We start from the raw sequence: 24730 nt of genomic DNA on the forward strand, positions 1-24730 counted from the left end.
TCACGACTTTTTTTTTTTTCCCTGTTGGAGAGCGTTTCATTTCTGAAGGCTATGTTTCATCAGTTGTAGATATCTCCTTAATCTCTTGGTCTCTTGGTCCGAGATACCGCCTAAGAGTTGTCTACGTCTCGTTTCCGTATAAGAAGTACACAACTGAGAGAGCTATTGAAACAGGCAAATCTTGTGCAAAGGAGTTCGTCCAAACTCCTCTCTCCATGGATTTTCGACAATCATTCTTAGGCATGCCAAAAAGACGTTTGATCCTGCTTCTCAGAAACGCTAGAGAGGTATGGAGTGCTGATTATCGATGACAAAGCGCTCAAAATCAGCATTGTTTGGGGATGCGTGCTGTTCAGGGGAATGAAAACCATTCCGTTACTATTGTTACAACCGGCCCCAAGGGAACACAGAATCGCTGAATCTGCAATTGTCGGACAGCACAGCAGTCAGGATGGTTGTCGGAACGCATCTCCTCACCCTTTTGCCATCTGACTTGTCCAACCGTTGGACCCGACAAGATGCCGTCTCTTTAAACTCCAAACGCCAAAGATCAGCCTTAACATTCAGTACCTTGCCCATTATAAAGTCCTTCTTGGCCTCGTAACCTAACACCCATTACTTCATTCTAGCTCCCCATTGCAAGTCGAACAGCACGCACAGTACATTATACCCATGGAAGTCCAGGAGCAGCCGTCTGCTTATTCTCTAGTGCTGGTAGCCCATTACTTGCATCTCTTCTCCACGATACCCGCGCCGTTCTCCTCGTATTCTTTCCTCGAGATCCACATCTGGTGGAAGGTGCCCAAGCTTGCCAGGATGCTGCCACCGATCCAGGCACCGAAACGGCGTTCGCTGGTCAAGCCAGCAGCGTGCAGCTTGATTTTGAGGCCGGGATACATATTCGTCAGCTCGTGATTGAGACGGTCATTAAAACCGTTGAGCAAGCTGGTGCTACCGGTAACAACAACGTTGCCGAGGAGGTTAGGGCGCAAGTCGACATCAACGCCGTCCAGTGCGGCCTTGATGAGCGCAGGGATGGTCTGGGCCTTGGTGATGGCCGCCTCATCAGGGTTGAGGGACGGGTATGCTGCCGTTTCGTCCCACATGCCCTCCGCGACTCGGTAGCGTTGCTCGCGCCACATCTGGTTGCTGCCGTCGGGGAACTCGAAGACGCGGCCGGGCTGGGTCTTGGCAAAGTCCTCATTGCCCGGGTTGAGGTACTTGCCCGGGCCGCGCCAGACCTCGACAACGGACTCCTTGAACTCGGTGAGCACACGTTCCTCCTCGAAGGCGCGGAATGAGTCGTGGATGGGGAAACCGAAGTTGCGGAGACGGCAGTCGGGTGGAGCGCCCGCTTCGACAGGCTTCTTATTCTCGACCATAAAGGTGGGCACAACGTTGACTGGAGGGTCTTGGCTCTTCCACATAGACCGGATTTGCCCGCTCAGCCAGACGCCAGCGGCAGGAGACCGCTGGATAGAACGCTTCAGCACCATGCCATCATGGATGGCAGTCACGCTGGTGTTGGCCCCGCCGACATCAATGACGAGGGCGGTGGCCTTGCCGGCGGCGAAAGCAGCCAGCACAGGGGTGCGGCTCAGCCAAAAGGCGGGCGTGCCCCAGTTCTCCATAACCACCTCAATTGCCTTCTCGCGTGCCTTGGGAGTGTTCCAGGGCGCCTCTGTCATGAGTAGCGGATTCTCGGTAAGCGGTTTCTCTAGCGCGTCGAGGGCATCCTCATTGGGGGCGCTGTCCTCCATCTGCACATCGCCATCGTCGCTGACATTGAGACCGTTCTTGCTGGCGGGCGTCGGCCGTGGAGGCTGCAGTCGCTGGACGAGCAGGTATTCCCAGACGCGGGTTGCGGCATCCCAGTCCTCAACCATGCTATCGCGATTCATGTAGTTGCGCACCTCAAAGCCGGCGCGCGGCACAATAACCTCGTCGCCAAAGAGGTCGCGGCCGTCGACATGGCCGTAGAAGGAGGGGATGACCTGCTTGGGCATTTCCTCGCCGGCAAATCCGGCGCGGGTATTGCAGTAGCCAGGGTCGAGGACCAGGGCCGAGACCTCATCTGGATGCGGGGTTAGCAACTGCACTGCTGCGCAACCGAAATGTGGGATTGAGATCTTGAGACGCCAGACCTACCTCCGCCGTAGATGTCCGCCGGCTGCACCGACGACGACAGAGGCTGTTGTGACATGTTTGGATGTGTAGGCTGTCTGATCAGATGCCCAGTGATGCCAAATTCCTGCTTGCCCGCTTTATTGTATGGCGCGTTGACGGGGTGAGGGGTGCAATCGATGCCTGCGCAAGCCGCGTGTGTGTGTCGTGTTTTGTCGCGTTGAGCACAGGTCAAGAAGGTTGCAGCTCGCTTCCACTCGATCGCACGAACGCGAACTTCTCCAAGCCAAAGGGAAAGGATGAAAGGTGCATAGGTAGGTTGCAGAGGGTACTGACCTGGTAATTTACAAGGCTTGGCATCCATCATAACCTGGGGGCCCTCTCTCAGCGCAGTCCAGCGAATGAATTACGGAGCAGTGTAGGACACAGTAGGTACCTACCTACCTACGTATCACCAGGAGGCTGACAGGAGACAGCAGCTTCACCGGTCACATCATACCTGATCGGTTGACCGAAATGTAGCTGGCAAGTCTGGAGTTTAACTAATAAACATGCCTATAGCGCTGCATAAGCTTCAGAGTACCCTAAGTTATGATAATAATTCTAGACGGGTATCGAGAAACAAGGTACAATATCAGGTTTTCCTGTTCTAGAGCCAGGGAACCAAACACCACCGTGGACTGTTTAAAGCTCCCAGTAGTCACCCCGTCACCATTCTTGGGTGCCTGAGGTAATTATGTCGTGACAACCACATCCTCATCATCATCGTCCTCACTCTCCCAAGCGCTGCCCTGCCCATATAGGACCTCACAAACACCTGCTAACGGCACGTCCATGACGGCGTCCGTTCCCTCATTCCAGACTTCTCGCCAGTTGATCAAAGACGGTGTGCTTCCCCCACTTCTCCGTCTCTCCTCCCTGCTGTTCCCGCTCACTTTTCCAGAGCTCCTCCTTTTCCCGTCTCTATCTTTCTCCTTGCCACCTTCTCCCCGCCATCTCCGATCCCTCTCCCTCTCCCGTTCTTTTTCATGATCCCAATCTCTGATGATCCTACCCTTCTCGTCCACAACTGCCACCTTCGCTGCTTCATCGACAACCGTCTCAATGCTATTGAGCGGAAGAGTCAAGATCTCCAGATTATACCCTGCCAATGCCACGTAAATGTACACCAGCAGCATCACCAAGAAGCTCGGGATCGCCAGCGACCACCACCGGTTCGGGTAGTAGTAGATGCCCAGCGCATGCAGAAACGGCGACGGCAGATAGCTCCAGAGAAGGTATATGCCGAAGGACAGCGAGCTAAACAAGTACAGCACAAAGCCGTAGTACTCGTACGTCGGGACCTTGGGTCGGGCCCGCGGCAAGGGCTCACCGTTGCCATGGTGTCCATGATGCCGGTAGGAGTGCCCATGAGCGGTTGAGTGACCATCATCGTCAGAAACATCGGGGGTCGTTGGACGGGATGGTCGCAACAGAGATGTCAGAGAAGGTGATGGAGGCAAGGGGGTTGGCGGGCGGCCGTAGAAGGGCGGCGCGAAGGCATGCTGGGAAAAAGAACGGGGAGGAAATTCATCGTCGTCCTCTTCGTCCTCATTTTCGTTCTCGTCATCATAGTCGTCGTCTCTGCCAGAGTTTGAAGAAAAGGCATTGTCAATGTCTCGTTCGTCATCATCGTTGTTGTGGTCCTCGGTGCTGTGATCGTTGGCGTTGGCAATTTCTTGGCCTTGGCTACTGTCTGGGCTGGAGCTGGAGCCACCGTTACGAAATTCCGTGTGACGGCTGGTCTCCCCATCGACCTGGGAGAGACGCTGCGCGCCGTCTTCCACCTCTTCTTCTGAGGTCATTGGAATTGATGTGCCATTATTGTGGGATGTGAGATTTGAGCCAAACTTTCCTTTACCGGTTGGAATCTTATGGATGGACCTGATCCCAAGGTTCCAGGTTGGCCAATAGACGCAAGAGGGGCCCCTGTTTCAGGCTCGAGACACCCGGGCTGGCCTATGTTCTAGTGACTTGCCCCACTTCAACGCCGGCCAGCGCGCCGCTGTTCAGGGGCGAAAGCAGCTCAAGGCTCCCCCCTTCCCCCTCTGGGTTGTATCGATGTGCCTGACGGGTCCGTATCTACCAACATTGAAAGTTATCTACAATGGCCCCCTTATGTGCCGCCGGATGTAACCCCTGCACCTAATTACAAGAGAAGACTTATTATATTTATATATACATATATGTAAAAAGTTTATCAATTCAGCTAGCCTCCTCGCCTGCAACTATTTGAATCATTACCTTTAATCCGGCCTGGCGATCATAGCCTTCCATAGACGGCAGGTCTTTTTGTCTACCCATCAAGAGGGCATTTGTACTCCCTCCCTTCAGTTCTCTCATAACCTTCCTTGTCCAGCAATGCTTCCAGGCAACTCTGATGATATATATGCCGGCATGCCAGCAAAACAAGCGGATCTAGTGACGCCCTTTGCCTTCCAGCCGTTCTATGCAGTTGGCCCTGTTTGGGGTCTTGTGCCTGCAGCTGACTGTCATCACCGACGCTTGCTCCCACACCTCCTGGTAGCTCCCCTGCGGCCAATCCCCTCCCTTCACCTTCTAACACCACACTCCTTGCTTTCTCTTTCCCCTTCCCCGTGTAATCCTCTTCCTCTTCTTCTTCTCCACCACTCCTGTGCTGCGCATACCCTACCCCTGGCTTACGAATTTTTCGCTTCCTCCTCTCCCGCTCCTTGTCTTCCCACGCCTCGAAAACCTCCCGTCCCCCCATGACCCCCGGCCCCCACACGCGTTTCCCACATGCTTCACATGCTGAACCCTTCGGCCGCCAACCGCGCTGTCGGAGCTCGACTGCCTGACTGACGCTGACGAAGAGCGAGCGTTCTAGCAGCCGGTTGGCCAGACGCAAGATGGACTCTTCATAGGCGTATGCCGCGAACACGGATGCCAGGACGCCACGCAAGTCGGCTAGGTTTGGAGATGAGGCTGCTGCACGAGTCAAAAAGGCACGCAGGATGCGGAGAAAAGAAAGATTTGTGCTGATGTTGGGTGTGGCTGTGGGGGCCGATGCTGCGGTGAGGATGCTAGAGGACAATGGAGGTTGTTTCGCCGAGTTTGGGGAGGTCGAGGTAAGAAGAGCAGTGAAAGTTGTTTGAACGAGAGAGCGGAGAAGAGTAATGAGCTTATCGGTATCGAGGCGAGGAAGGTAGCTCAGTGTGTCAGTGTTACCATCTAGAAGAGCAGGCTGACTCGATTGTGACTGTAGTGTAGAGGACACCCGTCTAGTGATCTGGACCATGGTATCGATAAGTTCAAGCCACATATTCTCATCCGGAGAGAGCATATCGTTGGCCGTTGATCTCTGCCTGCGTCGGCTAATAGTGCCCTCTCGAGCAGACTTGGTTTGCCCTTGGCAAAGCCAGATGCCAACCAGGGTGTATTTGCGGAGAGAGTGCATCAGTTCCTCAGCAGATGTTTGCAAGTCAGCTTCGGAGCTCTGTATTCCTGAGATGAGACCCTGGAGTGCCGATTCGAGCGTTTCTAGGTGTTTGACCAGTCTGTCCATGGCTTCATGAACCTGACCTCCCTTTGCCATAAGTATGACAGCAGCGTCGATGACACCCGTCTCCTCCATGGTCGGAAGGAGCTCTTCCAGCCTCAAATCGGAGGATTGGACGAAACTGACATAATCTGACACATGATCCGGTTCGAACCTGCACATCAGCCGTACGTATTGCTCCACTAAGTCCCTATCCGGTGGGCCGGCAACTGATGGAGACTCCGCTTCAGACTCGAGAACCGTCTTCAAGTATGCAAATTGTAGGTCTGGTTCCGGTGTTAATGAGTTTAAAACATGTTGATGAAGTTCCGGGGCATGTTTAGCGATCGTTCTAGCAGCCATCTTAGGGTTGAGCTTCACCAACTCCGCGGAGTGTTGTTTCACCACCTGGTGGACGTCTTGGATCTGGCGCCGGGTAAGGCCTGGTGACAGCCGTAGACATGACGCAATGCAGCTAAAGACACCCTCGCGGTCGTCTGGGTCTTCAAAGTACGTTTGAATGAGCTTGCCGTACTGCTTGTCGACCTGGTAGATACGTTTCAGTATGCGGTAGAATCCGGCCTTCTTGAACAAGGGCATGAACTCAGTCATATCCGGGGGTTGGTAGACAGAGAGAAGATACTCAGCACTGAGCTGGGCATCCTCGGCTAGATCTTCTCCCGGGTATTTGCACAACCCAAGTAGCACCTTCGAGAGAACCGAGCCAGGGAAAAGAAGATACTGAGGATACTTTGGGAGGTTTCTGGCAATGAACATATCTAGGTAGATAGTGTCGTTTGGTGAGTAATCGCCAGAGTTCATCAGCTCGATCAGGATGGAGACGATATACTGCCGATTGACTGTTTGGCCGAAAACCTGCTCTTCGGGCAAATCTCGGCCATTGCTAGCCATCCTATCAGGAGAATCGTTCAGAAATGAGTCTTCAAAGGCTTCGTTCAGAGCGCTCATAAAACTGGGGGCATCGAAATCGAGAATAAGGCGCAAATAAGGGAAGGAGGGCTCCTGAGACTGTTGTGGTCTGGTCAACAAGCGCCGGTTGCTGCCCTTCGGCCATACGACACTCTTCCCCGAAAAGAGCAACCAGTATAGCTCAGCCTTCGCCTTGAACGCAATTTCTTCCCCGAGCTCCTCCCCTGTTGGATAGACCCTGCCGGTGAGGATGTAGGAAAGATAAGGAAATATCTTGAGAGCGTTCACAGATTGTAGCTCCATGTCTTTGGATATTTGGTCACTCTGTGTCAACGGCACCAAGAGTGATAGTAGGTCGAAGAGCGGAGTGATGAAGTCGTGCATGGCCTGATTCCACACATAGAGTAAGGCATCGTAGAGGCCGTACTGTTTGCAGAGCTGGGTCACTTGATCCAAATCTAGTGTGGATGTGTCCATGTGGCATATCATCTCCTCAAGTCGACTTTCCCAGCCTCTGTTGACAAAATGTCCAACCATGACCTTTACCACGGCCGGTGGAACGGCCGTGATTGATCCATCCAGGATATATGGCTCCAGAGTCTCGAGGAAGATGCCCTGAACCCCGGCATCTTCATAGGATTCGAACATCTCATCAAAAAGGAAATCGACATCTCCAACACTCAGACAAGCGGTGAAGCACGTTTGGGCAAGCTCTTGCAAGTGCTTGTCATCTGCCGAGTCATGGTTCCTTTGCCGCTGACCAAAAGCGTACCTCAACGATGAACCCATGATCTCCATCAGCTTATCCCGCACCATATTGTGCCTTAGTACGGCATCCTCGGGTAGCCCAACTGTAAGCTTGTTGGCGTCGCCATTATAGTACGCTGTTGCCAACTTGATGGCACTAACGTAGTCACCATTTTCCATAAGGGCGATCAGACGATCGGCCCAGTTCGATAGAGTCCCGATCGACACATCGTTGACGCCAAGCAGGAAGAGACGGCCCTTGTATGTCTTGAAGCTCATGTAAAAGGCATCAGCCACGACACCGTGTAGTGTGGGATCTTCTTCATCGAGGCTCTCTACCACAGGGCCCAGTTGCCTGGAGAACAGGTCGACATGGTAGATGTGTTTGTGGATAAGGTCGAAAGCCTCGGTCATGCGCATGGAATGGTCTTCGAGAACAATGAGTCTCTGCGAGATAGTGAGCACTGTCAAGACAGAGCGGCTCAACCACTGCACCGCAACGATGGACTCTTCGCACTTCCAACGGCTCCGCGCCTTGAACTTGAGAATTGGTGGTTTGTCTTTGTCTTCGGATGGGATCTCGTCCACATCCAAAACAGTGAGGACATTGGACCAGCAATAAACGAGCTTGACCTTGGAGACGTTGCTCCCGGTAACAGGGTCGGCCACTTTGAGCCTAACCGCAGGAAACCAGGCGAGGCAACCAGTTAAAGCGCTATGGGCTGCGACCTCCTTGGGTCGCGCGGACTTGTGCTGAGTTTGGGCAATTGGAGTCGTCGATACGATGACAAGTAGGTAAGGGGTCAGCATTGCAGTGAGGCCCATAGTATCCGTAGCCATCTCGACATTACCGAGAGGCAAAGATGCGAAGGCCAACACCGTGCTGGGCTTCAGTGTCTTTCCGGGAGGTGGTTTAGCATCAGGGTACCGGCCTAATATCCTCGTAGTTATAACCGTTCTGCCAATGGGTCCAGTGCCTCTCGTTGCAAGATGGGAGAATGCCATCCCACGGTCATCAGCCGAAACGAGAGCCGTGTGGCGAGTACCCAGGAAACCAAGGTGCGTGACAGCAACTCCAGGAACATGGCCATCCATCAACTTCGAGTTCAGACGCGACCTATCCACATGAGGGATGCTAAGGAACGGCCGGGAAGCCCCCTTGGTGGTATCCCAGGTGAAGATGTTGCCGTTTGCATGGCCGCCAGCGATAGTGGTGTGATCGGCGGAAATGGCGATGGCGGTGACAGGACCAGATTCCACGGCTGGAACATGTCAGCGAAACAGGATTACAACAAAGACGAGCCAGAGCCCAACCTTTTGTTCCAGGGCCGATGATCATCTTAAGATTCTGGTTGTAGTCAAACATCAGGATGATCCCTTTCGAAGTGCCAAGGACGATGGCAGACGCGACAGCGAAGCAAGTCGGAGTGCCGAAATTCCTCTTTCCCGCCTCGGAGAACACCTGCTCATTGAGTTTTCTTAACTTAGTCCAGCGGACGACCTCCCATGGCGGCGATGGTGTCTCGGTCTCGGCAGGATGGAGCAGAAACTGGCTGCTCAACGAAACAGTCCGACTGTGGCCAGGAACTGGGGCTGGGGACGAAGGTCGCGGAGAGGAAAGGAATGGAGAGGCAATCCGGGATCGGAATCGCTGGTCGAAAGGCCTGAAGGAGGGCGTCGGGCTGGAGACTCCCAGACGGGCAGACAGAGGGGGGTGTATGCCGCTGCTGGGGGACGATATCACCGAACCCTACGGCAGGCTGTCAGCATATCCCAAGCTCCCGAGTGAGCCTAAACAGAGTTCCCCAGGTCAAATACCTGTATGGAGGGCGTGTCGTCTGGGATGTCTTGGCTCGAGCCAGAAGGGCTGATTGCAATCCTGGGCAAGGCATCGGCCAACCCTTCTTCTGAGGTGCTCTCACGATCGGCCTCGAGGAGCTGGCGATAGCGCTGTGCGATCGCGCTCCTCGGCGCAGGGGCTGCGATCCGAGATTCCGCGGGCGGGGACTCGCTTTCCGGAAGCTCGGTGATGTGGCCCTGGTCCGGGTCTCCCTTCACAGTTTCTTCGTCACTTGAGTCTGACTTTGAGGTAGGGGCGTGGCTCCCGGGGCGAGCCAGTTCAGGTTCGTTAGCCATGCTGTCGGCCGGGCCATCGTCTCCCTGGGATGTGCTGGTGCTCATGTGGTTCTTTGAATTGCAGGCATGGCTCCAGAATGCCAAATCAAGAGTCAGAAGTCAGAAGTCAGGAGTGAAGATCAGCACTAGATAATGTGTTGTGTCGCTATCTAGTAAGGCCGGATACAGTTGCATACAGAGAGGGGCTCTCTACTACACTGCAGGTGGGCATGAGAGAGCTGCGATCATAGGGTGTACGCTGGGCGGGTCGCCTTGCAGGTGGTGATGTTTGGTTGCTGCTATGATTGGCCTGCTTTCTTTCAGTGTTAGTGAGGGATAAGATGAAGGAGCGCGACGGCGACGCGACTAGCAGCCCAAGCCCTTCACACGGTGTCTGTTGTCCTGAATTGGATGTTGGCGTAATCCTCGAAAACTTGAAGCCTTGGGAGCTCAAGATCACAGATGGTCCACGAACGGCGCGGACCTTGAAGCTCGGTGGACCTGGGCTGCTGTTGCCCTCCTCTCAGCGGGCCCAGCCCACCCGCCAGCGCCGCTGCTCTGCTGCTTGCGGGTGACGATCCAGTGGGGAAATGCCCCGGGCGCTGGCGAACCGGGGGCCTGGTGCTTATCGATAAAAACACAGTCCTATCAGTGAACACCAAGCTCCAGCCAACGACCGAACGTAAAGAGCTTCATCGGCTGCTCGGTTGCTTTTCTTCCCGGCTTTTGAAGATTACTTGCAATACAACTCCCATAATCCTTTGCCGCCAATCAAGAACTCTACTTCTTCAAGATACGGAACGGTCTATCAGCTGTACAATGGTATCAATAGGGCCAACACTTCCGCCACACCTGCAAAAGCGCAAGCGTACTCCTGACGAAGATTCAGAGCTGCCATCCCCTCCACCCAAGGCCTCGCGCCGCGACCATGACGATGAAATCCCCCTATATGACGACTCCGATGATGATTATGGACCATGCGCTCCAGGTTCTTCAGCGAGAAATGGCAGCGACACCAATCAGTCAAGGCCGGGCCCAACCGTCGGCCCGTCCCTCCCGCCAGCCGTCACGGTAGGCCCGTCCAGCGTGCCAGCGGCAGAGAAGCAGCCAATTGGTCCTACACCACCGCAACCCATAGCATCTATCAATGAAGATGAAATTCCTCTAAACGACGGCTCTGATTCCGACTCCAACGAGCCTAGCCCAGCTCCTCCCCCTCTCAAACCAACCGTTGGCCCAGCTGCTCCTCCTCCCAAGCGCGTCTTTGGACCCGCGCCACCCCCGGCTGATCTGAACTCCCTCCCAACTACCGACCCTAACTACGACAACAATGCCTCTTCCGATTCAGACGACGATGATGAATGGGGCCCTAAGCTCCCAACCGGCTCTCCCGATTCAAGACCCATTACCGTTGGACCAGCCTTCCCCTCAACCAACACCCAATCCTCACAATCCTCAGCGCCGAAGCGCGATGACTGGATGCTCGCGCCTCCAACAAGCAGCGATCATCGCGCACCAGATCCAACGAAGCTGCGTGGTCGGCGGTTCCTGAGTGGCCCACGTGCGACTGCCGCCGCGGCAAGTCGAGCGTCCGGCGGTGTCAGCTCCGTCTGGACCGAGACGCCCGAGGAGAAGGCGCGGCGTCTGGCAAATGCAGTGCTTGGTCGTGAAGACCCCACTGCTGTCACGGCAGCATCTCAGTCCCGGCCTGATAGGAAGGAGTCGAAACCGGTGGATGAGTCCCGCATTCGAGAATACGTGGAACAGACGCGCGGCCGCAGCCTCGTGGAGGAGTACCAGGCTCGCCGGGCCGCGTCTGCGGGTAAAAGCGGTAGTGACAAGGAGAGCAGTAGTAATGGGAGGAAGGAAAAATGGGGTGGTGGTCCGGAGGTGGAGGAAGAGGATGATCCCAGCAAGCGGGCATTTGACTGGGAAAAGGATATGAAGATTGGCGGGCGTTTGAGCGGAGCTCAACGAAGGGATATCATGAAAAAGGCAGCAAATTTGGGCGGGAGGTTTCAAAGGGGAAATTATCTCTGAGCATTCAGAAAGGGCGCCAGGGGGCAAGCACGACCATCAAATAATAGCAAAGATACACGACGATTTTGTATGCATACCACACAAGTTACGCCAAGACAACAAAACCAAAGGCAGGAAGTCATCTGAAAATAGACACCCGACTGAACATGTATTCGTGTCGAGCTTCCATAATGCTTCTCGCTATCCCTACCACCCTGAAGCCAGCCTAAACTGGCTCCTTCGCTTCTTGCTAAATGATATCCCTATCCCTAAGTCCAGTATACCTTGATCGGAAAAAGCACAAGCCAACCACCCGTCCACCAATCCAGCCGGTGAAACCTTCCAGCCATTCTTGCCCTAAAAAAAAAAAATCGAAAAACAATGTCTCCTCAACACAAGGCCGAAATCAGCCCACACCAAAGCAATAAACCCATACAATATCATAATGCTATGCAACGCGAACTCCAAAACGGGGTAAGAGAGACTGGCGAATTGAGGAGGAATAAAACACAGGGTAAGGTAGTTGCTGTGGTGCGATGGGGGAATCGTGTTGGCTCTGGAAAGTCAGAATAGACTTTTCAAGAGCCGTTCCCATGCTAAGTTGAGAACTGCCTGAACCGCGTGTGCAGTACAAGTCCGTCCCTGCGGGATCAAAGTTATTGAGGTCTTCAATGGAGCCAAGTGTGAGTTTTGAGATATAGCAAGAGTGAAATCGTAGGGAAGAACAGACCAAGAATCCAAGGTCAACGGTGAAGACAACCACAGCCAAAAACAAGGTGTATACACGTATACAATTCCGAGTGCTAAGCACGGAGAGGGGGTATCCTGAGACGTAACGCATGTTTTAATGCATCCAGATCATTCAATGATGAGCCGACCCAAGGCCAGCCTCCAACTGTGAAGGAGTAGGTGTCGTGGGGTTCGTGCCTGAGGCAGTAGGGGCGGATTGGGGACCATGGCTCTGAGCCCGACCTCCCGTAAGTCCGCCAAGCGTGGCTCGGAGACCAGCAAAGATACCACCTGCCCTTTGCTGAAGTTCTCCTTGACGGAGTTCAGCAGCTCCAGAAGAGGACTGTCCAGATTGCCTACTTCTGTTGTTGTTCTGGTTGCTATGGCTTCTCCTTGACCGACCGAAGAGAAGAGAGACATCAATATGATCTCGCCATCGATCACTGCCCTGTGACTGTTGTTCTCTAGAGTCTCGTCGGCTGGCTCTTGTTGACGGGGCAAATGGCGCAAATCGCAGGTAGGAACGCTCTGGTCTAGAAGGTTCGTGTCTACGACTGTTGTGCAGCTCGGGCTGCAATGTAACAGTGATAATAGGAATCGCACCATCAGTACCATCCGCTGCCGGTGGACGAGGCTTTGGTGTATAATAGTCGGCTTTGCATAGGGGACAGCACGCTCGTCTGGTTGTCAACCACGGATCAATGCAAGCAGCATGGAAAGCATGGCCACATGTTAGACCGCGAACATCGTCGTCATCCTCCAAGGTATCGATGCAGATAGCACAAGTATCACCGGAGGTGCCGACGCACTCGGGAGGAAGGGCAGCATGAATGTGGTCCTCTTCGTCCTCTTCGTCTTGAGAGGCCTGAGTAGCATTCTGCGTCGGCGTGCCCTGGGGCTCATTAACGGCGTCTACAGAGACCCGAGAAGCAGCGGCAGCCACAGAACTTGAGGTGCTCTCTTTCGGTGCGAGCTGCGGACTCCTGACTTCCGGTTGCTCTACATCCCCGGCCTCAGCCTTCGATTCAGGTTTGGGTGAGGTAGGTGTGTCGGGCGTTTCACGCATGTTCGCAGTCTCGGCTCCGGCCCTAATTGCTGTTGATGTCGCACTCGTCGTCGGACGGTCGTCAGTCGACATACGCTCCTTAGATGGCAACTCAGCCGCGACACCATCCGCATCTCGTACACTTCCAGGCCGACTTGAAGGAGCTGATACGCCACCGTTGGTGGACAAACCCTGGCGTGCGCGACTGGCAACCCAGGTTTTGTACTTCTGCATGGGGAACTTTTCGTTGACCTCGTCGATTGGCATTAACTTCTTTTCCCGCCGGCGCCGACGAGGATGAGGAACATTCTCCATGTTAATGGGCTCGCCATCCTCAGCACGCAGCTGGCGATTTCGTGCACTGTACCTGAAGCAGTACTTGACACCGACAATGATCCTGTACGATGGTCAGATCATAGAATACGGAATTGTACCCCGTGCAGCTTTCAAGACTCACCAAAGGTTGGTGAAAACAACGCCAAAGCCGAGGGCAACGAAAAAGAGCAAAGAAGAAGAGTTCGACGTTCCACCACCACCACCACCACCTCCTCCTCCTCCTCCTCCTCCTCCGCCACCACTGCCGCTCGACCCTCCAAAGCTCGTCATAGTGTTGGAAGGAGACATGCTGGGCGTTGATGAAGAAGTCAGACTGGCCGTGGTGGACGTGGGCGAGCTGGTCGCGCTTGTCGCCAATACAACCGATGTTGTCAAGACGGCGTCAGTCGCCTGCCTTAACACTACCCGAGCGCCTGCTACCATGGCAGGATTAACGAAATTCATGTTGGCGCTGCAGACAAGAGGTTACAGACGGCTTCTCGGCTCTCGGTGGCGATCTGGACGATTCACGGGATGTATGGCGCCCATCAGGCGATTGTCGTCGAGTTGCTACCCCAGCATCGGTATGAGTGACAGCTCACAGCAACACCGGGCTTGCGGCCGCCGGCATTCGATATCGCAAAGCAATCGAGCGCGCTGTGTCGGGGCCCGATGGCAGGAACAAAAAAGCAGGGAAAAAGAGTTAAAGGCTGAAGCACAAGTGAATCCCTCGGAAGGCAGGGAAACACTGGGTGATGGAGCTGACGGGGTCCGAGTTGGGGGTGGGAGTGCGCAGAAGCGCTCGCAGGCAAATGAGCTCACAAGGTGGAGAAGGAGATGAGGGAACAAAGCAGGTCTTCTGGCTCTGGGGAACGCTGGGGCACTGGAGCAATTGGGGGTTTGGCACGCAGCGGAATTGTTAAGTACGTAATCTGTACCGTACGGTACACTACACAGGTAGTCAAGACACCTTCACCCTCGGGTGGCGCTCCCTGGCATCCTGGCTCCCTGGCTTCGCTGATTCCAGAGAAGGAGGGGGTTGGCGAGCGCCAGGCGAGTGGCAGGCGCATATCCACCAAGCCGTGTGCTATGTATGTGCACCGTACCAACCGATGTCCAGCCTTCTTGCCGGACGCAGGCGCAGTGGGTCCTTTCACAAAACAACACACGGCGCACGGGAGATCCGTGCCCCTCTCTTTCTCGAGTTGGAATTTTGCAGGGTCTGGCCTCCAGGCAGGGATACGCACCCTTGTGGAGGGGCTCGGAGGACAGATGATCGACAAGGACAAGCGCCAAGCGGGGAGTTTGGAAAACTCACAGTTTGGCGCCGTGACAGCGATATTCACTCAAAATGATGTACGTATTTGCAGATAAGCAAAGTGGCATATCAGAATGTTGGAGAGCATCACAAAGCCATACAAAGTAGTGTGCCTACCTTACCTAAGTACGACTGCGGCTGACCTGCAGCATACACCATTACCTACCTAACGTGACCGGTAAGGTAGGTGGGCTAAGGTAAGGGTAGATACAACGGTCAGCCGGTCAACAATGGCATAGACATGGAAATTCCGTCTGCGCGAAGCCAAACAAACTCTCACCACAGAGATCACCTACACAATAAAGCGGGGCAGCATTGAGCTTTTTTGCGGCCTGGCATCCTAAATCCCATACCACTCAGTATGCTGCGAGGAAGGCCAGGTTGAACTGGCGAGCCGCGTTTCGCAATGCCCACGGCCCATGTGTGGAACTCCAGCTTTTTTGATTCAGCGACCTCCCAATCATTTCGTAACGGAGGGTTGGCACCTTTTTCCCCCTCTCTGGGTGTCTAGGAGCATTGTATTGTAGGTTGCATCCAACAGCCCAGCGGCATATCTCCAAGTCCCTGCCGTGTGCCACAAATCACTGGCAAATATGCGCAGAGTCGCCTGACTGGATCTGAGATGCTACAGGCGACGTGGAGGAACGGGTATCACCCACTGACAAGATATTAAAGGATTTACCCAGCTGCAAGCATGGCACAGGAATGTATCCAGGCGACGTTCTGGAAGACGACTAAGCAGCTTCTGCAAAACAGCATCTACAACTACATCATTAACAAGCAATCCATACTCAGATAAACAAGTTGTAAGGTTGAAATACGCAGGCCTTGTTTAGTGATGTGGTCATCCGTAGGCACTTGTAGTAAAGCCAATATTTTACGGTGTTATTCCATGCTCTGTCTTGGTACCTACCTACGTGAAGCATCGCGGCGCTTCCAAATCAAATCCCTGCACCCTCCCCCAGTCTTTAGTTTTGCTGCTCCTTTGTGGCACAAGAACAGAATCCGAAGACCTCATGCATCCAACAATGGATAAACTGGTTTAGCGATGCGTGAAATATCTCTGGATCATACAGCTAGCCTCTGATGCTGCGCTGAGACAGAAACGTTTCCCGGGCCTTCTCGAGTGAGTGTTGTTGAGCACAGATTTGGTATACTTCGGCCTTGTTACCAAGCATACAGCAATACGTCGGGAGATGAGGGCAAGATACTTACGCAACCGACCTAATAAGATTCCTGTCCAGTGTCACAAGATCAACGCAGGATGAATAGCTTTCAACGAAGACAGCAACCTTCTATGCCCTGCAGCACCTACCACCTCATCTTAAACTCGACGCCTGCTTATCTGCACCCAAGCCATGGAGTTTGCAAGACTGCGTCCGGGTAAGTAGCGCACAAAGCAAACCGGTCTGTGAAGGTTTTGTCGATAAAATTTCGCTGTTGCGCCAAAAAAAATAATGCCTGGCACGGGCGTACGGCAACTGGCCGCGTTCTTGGCCTACCGGTCGAGACCTATGAGCGCTCAACACCGCTTTCTATTACCAGGTGGCTTGGTTTCATTACCTGGTGAACGCAGGAGCAGCGAGCGCACAGGTATGTTTTAATTCGATCCACGACCCCCAGGGCTCTCAGCTCGAGGTCCTTATTGTAAACACATTTGTATGTATTACCTACTTGTACAGGGCAGTGTCTTTGCTCCAGTTGGCAGGATCTCGAACCCATGCCAGTGTGATCGCTGGGGCGGGGCTGAAGGTGCAATGAACTGTCTAAGCCTCTCGGTGGCAGCAACGCTCCACGGTGGGAGTTCTAACCACCAGCAACGCCCCGCGATCTGGCATCACCAATCTCCAGGTTTCGGGGGTTGGTCCAGCATCCCGACATAGCCGAAGATCTCCACCCGAGCTTTCCGGGCGCCCATTGCTCACATCACGAAGTGCATGTTCCGCTGTGCTGGATAGGAAAGCATAAGGTCCCTCTAGGCAAGACCAAGGATTTCACCATTACAGCTAGGTGCCATACCCACGACACGCAAGCCGAGATGGAAAACTTACCACAACCACAACGTCGGAACACCGAAGCAGCCGAGACATCTGGTAGCATTGTCCCCAACGCTCCACACAAGCAGGAGTGCAAACCGCAGCTATGCACCACGGCCCTCGCACACTCGCTGTTTGTGCAACGGGACACCTTGTTAACAGAAAAAAATGTACAGCCAACACCAGCCGAAAGGATCTGTTAGGACGTTAGTATCCAAACGACCATCTACTCAAGGGCTGGTCCCAGTCTCGTAGTGACAAAATATTGGGTCTTGTGAACCCGTTTTGCTGGATAAGCTACAGCATTCACATGCTTTTCAAACTTCAACATTCCTCGAATCCCCAAGTTCCACGCCGAGCGTTCTGAAGCATCTGAGTTGCAATAGCTTCTTGCACTTTTTCCTTGTTACCTACACTCCGTTGAGAGTCTAGACGTGGCCGTCCACCGAGTCTATAACGCATATCACCCGCATGCCCACCGTTAACCTTTCCGCTCCCGTCCCGCAGATAAGGTAGCATGGGACGTGTCACTTGAAGTTCGATGTCAGAGATGAGACGGCTCCATTTGTTCTCATGACCCCCCATTCCAGCTGCTGCCCAACGGCTGAGCAACCTTAAGAGATAGAGAGCGCGGGGGGGATTGACGACCTCTGCTATGAGGAACATAAACAGGACACTTATTGCGTCATCACGGTCGGAACGAAGAGTATATCTGACTGACTGTAACCTTCCTAGTTTGCAATGTTGTGGTGGTCCTGCTATTGTAATAACCCTTCCAAAGACAAAAAGGGATGGTATTCCCTGTGGCAGCCCTCTCTTCCCCAACGCCCACCATGGTTTGACCGAAGTTATTCAAGAACATGGCAATGTTACCTATTGGTCAAGTCCGAGGTTACGGACAGGATTGGGCTTGCTAAACATGAATTTATGGCATTCAAAACGGCTAGTGTGCCCCAGATTCAGTTGCTGAAAGCACGGAATGACACCCCGCGATTGATTCCCTTTCTCTTGGGAAATTGCCGACTGCCATCGCCACAGAGAGCAATAGTCCTCTGCAGAGCTGGGACAGGCTCTCTCAGATAAGTCGAGACTAGTCCACCACAAGAAAGATGTTCCTAGTTTATCATAACTGGGCCTTTGCTGTAATATATCCAGACTCATTGAACATAGAGTGCCGGTAAGATCTGCCTGACTCACTGGATGACTGGCCGGTGGCTGGACCTGTAAGGTACAAAACATGGCACGGGTACCCACTGTCGTGCTCACCCCTGAGGGCGACATCAATCTGCTATTACCAAGACTTCCTCTAGGCTGTGACTTACCTGCGGCCAGTTCTAACTCTTGACACTAAGCCAGCCAGTATCTACACAAAAGAGATCCATTGATCTATGGTAGTCAAGTCTACCCCCCACGCCCCTACAGTACATTCATGTGTTGAGGACCTTGGCCTGCAACACATCAATTATAATACACTGAACCCGGGCGCCTTGTCTCCTTTCTCTTTCCCTCTTTCAATACCTCGCAATCCCGCAAGCCCGAACTCCTTCTATAACAGCTTAGAAGTTCCTGCTCATATCACCCCTGATGCGCGCATAGTCGAACAGGCCCTCGATGCTGCCGACAGCGCTGATGGCGATGTCCTGATCCCAGAGTTTCCTGTTGGCGAAGTCCATAACATCCTTCTCGGTGATGCCGTCAATAATCTTCTCAATCTCCAGAGGGCTCATGCGACGGCCGGTAGTGATGATCTGGCGGCCAATGTCCTCGGCAACAGCGGTGGTGCCATCCAGAGACAGCAAGATCGAGGCCTTGAGCTGGGCCTTGGCACGCTCAACCTCGGCCGACGTGACGTGGCTCGACAGGCGAGACCACTCGCGGAGGGCGAAGTGGACCAGGTCGTCGACCCGGCTGAGCTTGTCAGTGACGAGGTAGATTCCCCAGAGCCTATGATCGGTTAGCAACATCGAGTCCAACACAACACCCGCACGAAAAAAAAAATCACACCATTGAAACTTACCCAGTATCGCTGTAGCTGGTAGAGAAGCTCATGAAGCTAGTGGCAAGGTCATTCTTGTGGACAATGCCGCTCAGCTTGCTACCCTGGTGAGGAGCATTGCCGAGGGCCTTGTCGTAGTTGCCAACGATAGCCTGGGTGACCAGAGCAGTGAAGTAGTCGGGGTCGTTCCAGCTGACACCCTCAACAGCAATAGCGATGTTGGCAGTCGGGATAGTGTCGTCACGGATCCGAACATCAGAGCCGATGAAGTCGGGCTTCCTCTTGGACAGGACATATGCCTCGCTCTTGGGAGCCTCAGAAGGCAGGTTCGAGAAGTACTTCTCGGCCATCTCGACGAGCTGCTCATGAGGGACACCACCAGCGCCGACGAGAACCATGCGGTCTGCGGTGTAGTTGTTCTTGATGTAGTTGACAAGCTCGGTGCGAGTAATATCGCGGATGTTCTCACGGGGGCCGAGGATGGTACGGCCCAGGGAGTGGCCCTGGAAGGCAGTAGCGTGAAGGTGATCAAAGACAACCTCCTCGAGCTGCTTCTCAACCTCCTCAGCCTCGCGGAGGATGACATCACGTTCCCGCTCAATGGCGGCGGGATCGAGCTTGGAGTTCTGGAGGATGTCTTGCAGGATGTCGACGCACTTGGGCACGTCCTCGTTCAGGGCCTTGGCGAAGTAGACGGTGTTCTCGCGCTGTTTTCCTCTCACCGTTAGCGGCCGAGCGAGCTCCCGGGACGGGCTGAGCCATGACGAACCGAGGTATAGGCGTTGAGGTGAGCGCCCATGTTCTCAATCTCGAGCTCCAATTGCTGCTGGGTTCGCCGGGCAGTGCCCTATGAAGAAGGTAAATACGGTCAGCCGGGCCATGTTCTATCTTTCTCCTTCTCTCTCTTTCGCTTGCTCTCTATCCCCCCTCCCTCGTATGGCCGGGCTGGGCCTGCGGGGGCGGGGTCGTTGGAGCCCGGTCGGTCACTCAGGGGATTGGCCTGTGAGCGGCTCGCTGGCTGTCTGTACCTTGAAGGCGAGATGCTCGAGGAAGTGGGCGGTGCCGTTGGTCTCGTCGGTCTCGGCGCGGGAGCCGGCATCAATCCACATGCCGACCGTGGAGGTCTGGGCATAGGGCGAGTACTGGGAAGCGACCTGGAAGAGCAGAGGGGTTAGCGACAAGCTGGACAGGCCCAATTGGTGCCGCCGTCGTGTGACGGGGGAGCTGGAGTCGTGGGCATCGAGCTCGGGGGAGGGCGGGCTCACGGTCAGGCCATTCTTGAGCGTCGTGGTCTCCGTCTTGATGCCGTGGAAGTTGTGAGGCGTGGCGAGCCCTCGCCTGAAGGGGACATTCAGACGCCCAGCAGCGCGGCCGCGCAGGCCCTGCGCAAGGTTCAGAGCGAGTCTCCGGGACGCCATCGAGGTGGATAGGTGACGGGGGGTGGGAAAGTGAGCGGTTTGAAGGAAAGGTTTGCGGGTTTGCGGCCTCGCATCAAAAAACTCCAACGCCCGGATTGACCGATGCAGATGGTGTAATTTTGCCTCACTTCCAAGGCAAAGCTCGGGAACGCCCGGGCCAAACCTGGTTGCCAGGACCAGGAGAGCTTGTGTCACGTGGTTAGCTGACCCCTCCTGTGATCGGTCTTGGCAATTTGCAAATCGTGCGCACGCGATTGGCTGGTCAACCGTCCTCCCCACCATGTTCTCAGGCAGAGTGGCAGAGCTGCTGCCGTTGCTGCTGCCCACCTAAGCTGGTTCAAATATCAAGGCTCACTCAATGATCCAGATGGAGCACGAAGGCTTGGCCAGCCACATCATTGATTGCAGTTCAGTTTTCAATTGGACCAAAGATAAAAGAGACTTCACCCCTTTACTTCTTCGTAAATACCCTAAAAGTTCAAATTTAGACTCCATCGCTCATTGGAAAACTCGGTCTCAAGCACGACTTCATGGCATGGAACATGTGTGCTCCCACAGCCAGGCTGTTGCTGCTGCTGCTTGGCACAGACCGTCTGCCAGCTTAAGGGAGAAATGTCCTCCAGATAGATGTGAAACCATCAAATCATTGTCTACTGGTAGAAGCCTTGAATGCTGCCAATCCGAACCCACAACGACTTCCAGATCGGCCGCTAGAGCTTGTGTTGCCTGTACCCCTCAGTGTCCCGCCAATAAGCTTCCAGGCTCTGCCTCTTTCCTTCCTGTTGGGCGCAGTTGTTTAACATAAATATCAAATCCACTCGGACGTAAAAGCCTGCTCGAGCCCTAGAGTCTTGTTTCACATAAACTGTCCTTTCTTGGAAACTACCACCCCGGGTTTGGGCTTTCCCTCAGCGCTTGGCCATTCTTAACAAAACTTCGTTCTCTTGTTGATCAGATCAAGCATCATGCTCAGCAGTCTCCCCCTTGACGTTTGATATGGCCTTCTTTGTTGCAACATACCCGCCTCTAGGGCAAGTAACTCAACTTCAAAGTTCGAAAGGGACTTTTCACTCTGTGCTAGAGGTTAGCCCTGAACTCGCTACAGAGCCATGGGAGGTTGTGTTGTGGCATTCTCAGAGTGAGGGTGTGGTATGGACAGAGAGCCCCTTCTCTCCAGCTCCTGTCAATTCTTTTCCTGAAGAACTTGATGTAGGAAGGCCTACCACGACAAGACTCTTCTTCACTCTAGAATTGCCTGTATCCACTCCCTTAACTTTCACCATTAAATACCGTCAAGGGGCAACCCATGAGTGGTTCTGGGTTCGGGATGAGTTGGGGCTTGATGATGGCGTGGTGCTTCCAGGCCTGAACCAATTTCAGGCAAATGGTACTCAGGACCTACCAGACCTAATCCAAGATCTGAACCCGGACCTCAAGTGGAGGAGCCATCCAAGTCAAACCCCGGCCACTTATCTTTGGTCTATTGAGGCCAAAATTGCTGCTGCCAGAGACGAGTCAGCCTGTTTGGACTTGCCCCTGGGCAAACCTTGGGGGCACTATATCCGGTATGAGAGCAAAGCCAGCTGGAGAATTGCTGAGAGACAAAACTGACAGTCTTAGATGGTTTGCTTTAGTCCGGCCCTGGGCTCCTTGGCTGGCACCGAGACACGGAAGCTCTTCTATCATCCTCGATAGAGATGCTCTTCTCTGCTCTTTCCTTTCACTTCAGGGGAAACACCTCGTTTTCCTTGGGGTAGGCGGTGTTAACCATGTCACTACTCTGTTCCGCAGCGGTGAAGGTGGTCGTCTTGTTATTCATGTATGCTCCGGGTTTGCATTTATTAAGGAGCTGCCTTCTGCTGGGACTAACCGAGCATCAGATTCGGAATGACAACCCTGAACCGAGCACAGGTACCATCCTGGTGGCTCTTGGTGACAGTTTCGAGAATGCCCTCGCCGCCGTCATGTATCATGCTCGCTCCATGGTTTCTGCTGAGGGCGTCCTACCGACCAAGACAGCAGAGGATGTCCTTGTTGATGGTGTCGTACAGCCAGAATGGTACGAAAGGTGGTATGATGGATTGGGATACTGTGAGTGGTTAGACATTACCTGCCGTATGCTTTATCCAGAATTCTCACGGAACAAGCAGGCACATGGAACTCTCTTGGTCAACGATTGACAGAAGAGAAAGTGATGAATGCCATTGACACATTGGCTAAGAACAAAATTCAAATCTCACATGTTATTATTGACGACAACTGGCAAGACATTGAGTACAAACAGAGCCAGTGGGATTCTGGTTGGAAAGATTTTGAGGCAGAGCCCAAAGCCTTCCCAAGAGGTTTGAAACGCTTAGTTTCAGACATCCGCTCTAAGCACAAGAGCATCCAGCATGTCGCCGTCTGGCATACTATCGTGGGTTATTGGTATGCCTCTGACAAGCCCTCCAGGACTGAATTCCTGAAATCTCGGGGACTCAGGGAGAGCCATTGATGGCTTGGATCAAAATCTCTAACTTGGTCTCTATTAGGGGCGGGATCTCACCAAATGGGCAACTTGCTCGACGATACAAAACTGTACACGTTTCCTGCGACTACAAAGATTCGTCCCAGAAGCCAGTCCATCAGGATATGATTCTTATTTCGAAAGAGGATGTCAAGAGATTCTATGACGACTTTTACCGCTTCCTCTCCTCATGCAACATAAACGGAGTCAAAACGGATGGCCAATACCTCCTGGACACACTGGTCTCTCCAACGCACCGTCGGGACCTGATCAAATCTTATCTTGACGCCTGGACATCCTCACACCTGCGTCACCTCAATGGCAACGTTATTTCATGCATGTCCCTCGCGCCGCCCATCACATTTCATTCCCAGCTTCCTGTTAACCGTCCAACTTTCGTCTGCCGGAACTCCGATGACTACTTCCCTTCCGACGCATCCTCTCACCCTTGGCACGTCTGGGCCAATGCTCACGTCTCGCTGTTCAGCCATCATCTTAACGTACTCCCCGACTGGGACATGTTCCAGACTAAACCTCCCACAGACGAGGACGTTGACTACTCCGCCTTCCATGCTGCCGCTCGCTGTGTCAGTGGGGGGCCCATCTACATCACCGATGTCCCTGGGCGCCATGACCTGAAGTTAATCCAACAGATGACAGGGGTAACTCCTCGAGGAAAGACTGTTATCTTTCGACCCAGCGTTCCTGGACGGTCTCTTGATGTCTACGTTGGTTATGATGATCGCAACAGCGCCACTGCTACCCTGCTAAAGGTTGGAGCATACCATGGCCGTGCGGCGCCGCATGGAATTGGGATTATTGGGGTGTTCAATGTGACCGAACGACCGGGGAATGTCACGGAGGTGTTGCCTTTGAATAAATTCCATGGGGTTGTTGCCACCCTAAATAAGGATGGGCCTCCTCTCAAGTACGTGGTGCGGTCTCATGTTTCTGGAAAGGTGACAAAGCCCATGGCTGTTGATGACGGGCCATCAGCTGGTGTTGTAGTGTCACTGGAAGCCAGGGGCTGGGATGTGCTGTCTGCATATCCACTATTAACTGTGACTCCCTCAAAGGGAACAGAAGAGGTATCGCTGGCGAACCTGGGGCTGTTGGGAAAGATCACTGGGTGTGCTGCGGTCTTGGGGACTTCGGTGAAGGCCTTGGAAAACGGAAGAATTTTGATAAATGCGACAGTGAAGGCTCTTGGGGTCTTGGGTGAGTATCAGTCCATCTGAGTAGTGACTGTGATTTTCGTCCTAACTTGGCACAGGGATCTATATCTCGATACTTCCTAGATTGTCGATTGAAAACGATTTCCTCATCACAATTCAAGGACAAACCATCCCGGTGCGCACTGTTTCGGTTAGCAAACAGAATCAGCATGTTCTTGAAATCGACGTCGAAACAGCCTGGAAGGAGATGAAACTTGATAGTGGATGGGCGAACGAGTTGACAGTCAAGGTGTATTTCTCAGCGAGGAACTGAGTGAAGGGTAAGGCTTTACGCTGCATAGCCTATCAGATATGCTGATGAGCATCGTTGAGTCACGGTGTATAGGTTCAATAGTCTATTAAGGCAGACATTCTCACTTCAACGGTTAAAGTATCCATCGTCTCTGGACTTGTGAAGTCTTTTAAAACACCGGGAAAAAGTGATTGAAATATGTCTGTCATCTGTGGCCCATAGACCATCTGTCTGAGAACGACTGCATTTAAGAATTCCTGCAGATTGAAGTCTTGATGGCCATCTCCCTCAGATTACCACTGGCATACATCTTTGAAAGACTCAGCAGCTGACTGGCTGACAACCTTGTTTGGATTGAGAGGAAAAAACTATAACACTACGACAAAACGACTGTTGAATAGCTTTCAAAAGTGAGAACCAAAACAGT

General features: G+C 53.5%; 5 protein-coding genes and 1 pseudogene across 6 annotated transcripts; 2 read left to right on the forward strand and 4 right to left on the reverse strand.

Moving 5' to 3' along the window:
* Positions 1 to 722: 722 nt before the first annotated feature.
* Positions 723 to 2203, reverse strand: CTHT_0055020 (uncharacterized protein; the record flags this gene model as incomplete). The annotated part of the gene is made up of 2 exons (XM_006695772.1): positions 723 to 2074; positions 2149 to 2203. The coding sequence occupies 2 exons, from the start codon at positions 2201 to 2203 to the stop codon at positions 723 to 725; spliced, it is 1407 nt and encodes a 468-aa protein (XP_006695835.1).
* Positions 2204 to 2858: 655 nt separating this feature from the next.
* Positions 2859 to 9520, reverse strand: CTHT_0055030 (uncharacterized protein; the record flags this gene model as incomplete). The annotated part of the gene is made up of 4 exons (XM_006695773.1): positions 2859 to 3958; positions 4720 to 8601; positions 8654 to 9089; positions 9158 to 9520. The coding sequence occupies 4 exons, from the start codon at positions 9518 to 9520 to the stop codon at positions 2859 to 2861; spliced, it is 5781 nt and encodes a 1926-aa protein (XP_006695836.1).
* A 753-nt stretch (positions 9521 to 10273) lies between these two features.
* On the forward strand, positions 10274 to 11494 carry CTHT_0055040 (uncharacterized protein; the record flags this gene model as incomplete). The annotated part of the gene is made up of 1 exon (XM_006695774.1): positions 10274 to 11494. One exon carries the CDS (start codon positions 10274 to 10276, stop codon positions 11492 to 11494), a length of 1221 nt encoding a protein of 406 aa, XP_006695837.1.
* Positions 11495 to 12335: 841 nt separating this feature from the next.
* Positions 12336 to 13871, reverse strand: CTHT_0055050 (uncharacterized protein; the record flags this gene model as incomplete). The annotated part of the gene is made up of 2 exons (XM_006695775.1): positions 12336 to 13644; positions 13705 to 13871. 2 exons carry the CDS (start codon positions 13869 to 13871, stop codon positions 12336 to 12338), a joined length of 1476 nt encoding a protein of 491 aa, XP_006695838.1.
* Positions 13872 to 18472: 4601 nt separating this feature from the next.
* On the reverse strand, positions 18473 to 20330 carry CTHT_0055060 (mitochondrial processing peptidase beta subunit, mitochondrial precursor (beta-mpp)-like protein; the record flags this gene model as incomplete). Its single annotated transcript, XM_006695776.1, has 4 exons — positions 18473 to 18860; positions 18934 to 19619; positions 19682 to 19759; positions 19941 to 20330. The coding sequence occupies 4 exons, from the start codon at positions 20328 to 20330 to the stop codon at positions 18473 to 18475; spliced, it is 1542 nt and encodes a 513-aa protein (XP_006695839.1).
* Positions 20331 to 22099: 1769 nt separating this feature from the next.
* Positions 22100 to 24324, forward strand: CTHT_0055070 (annotated as a pseudogene; the record flags this gene model as incomplete). The annotated part of the gene is made up of 4 exons: positions 22100 to 22389; positions 22461 to 22757; positions 22862 to 24054; positions 24110 to 24324. Coding segments are annotated over 4 exons (1995 nt in total).
* Between the last annotated feature and the right edge of the window lie 406 nt (positions 24325 to 24730).

The sequence above is a fragment of the Thermochaetoides thermophila genome (genome assembly GCF_000221225.1).
Source record: "Thermochaetoides thermophila DSM 1495 unplaced genomic scaffold scf7180000011820, whole genome shotgun sequence".
Taxonomy (NCBI): domain Eukaryota; kingdom Fungi; phylum Ascomycota; class Sordariomycetes; order Sordariales; family Chaetomiaceae; genus Thermochaetoides; species Thermochaetoides thermophila.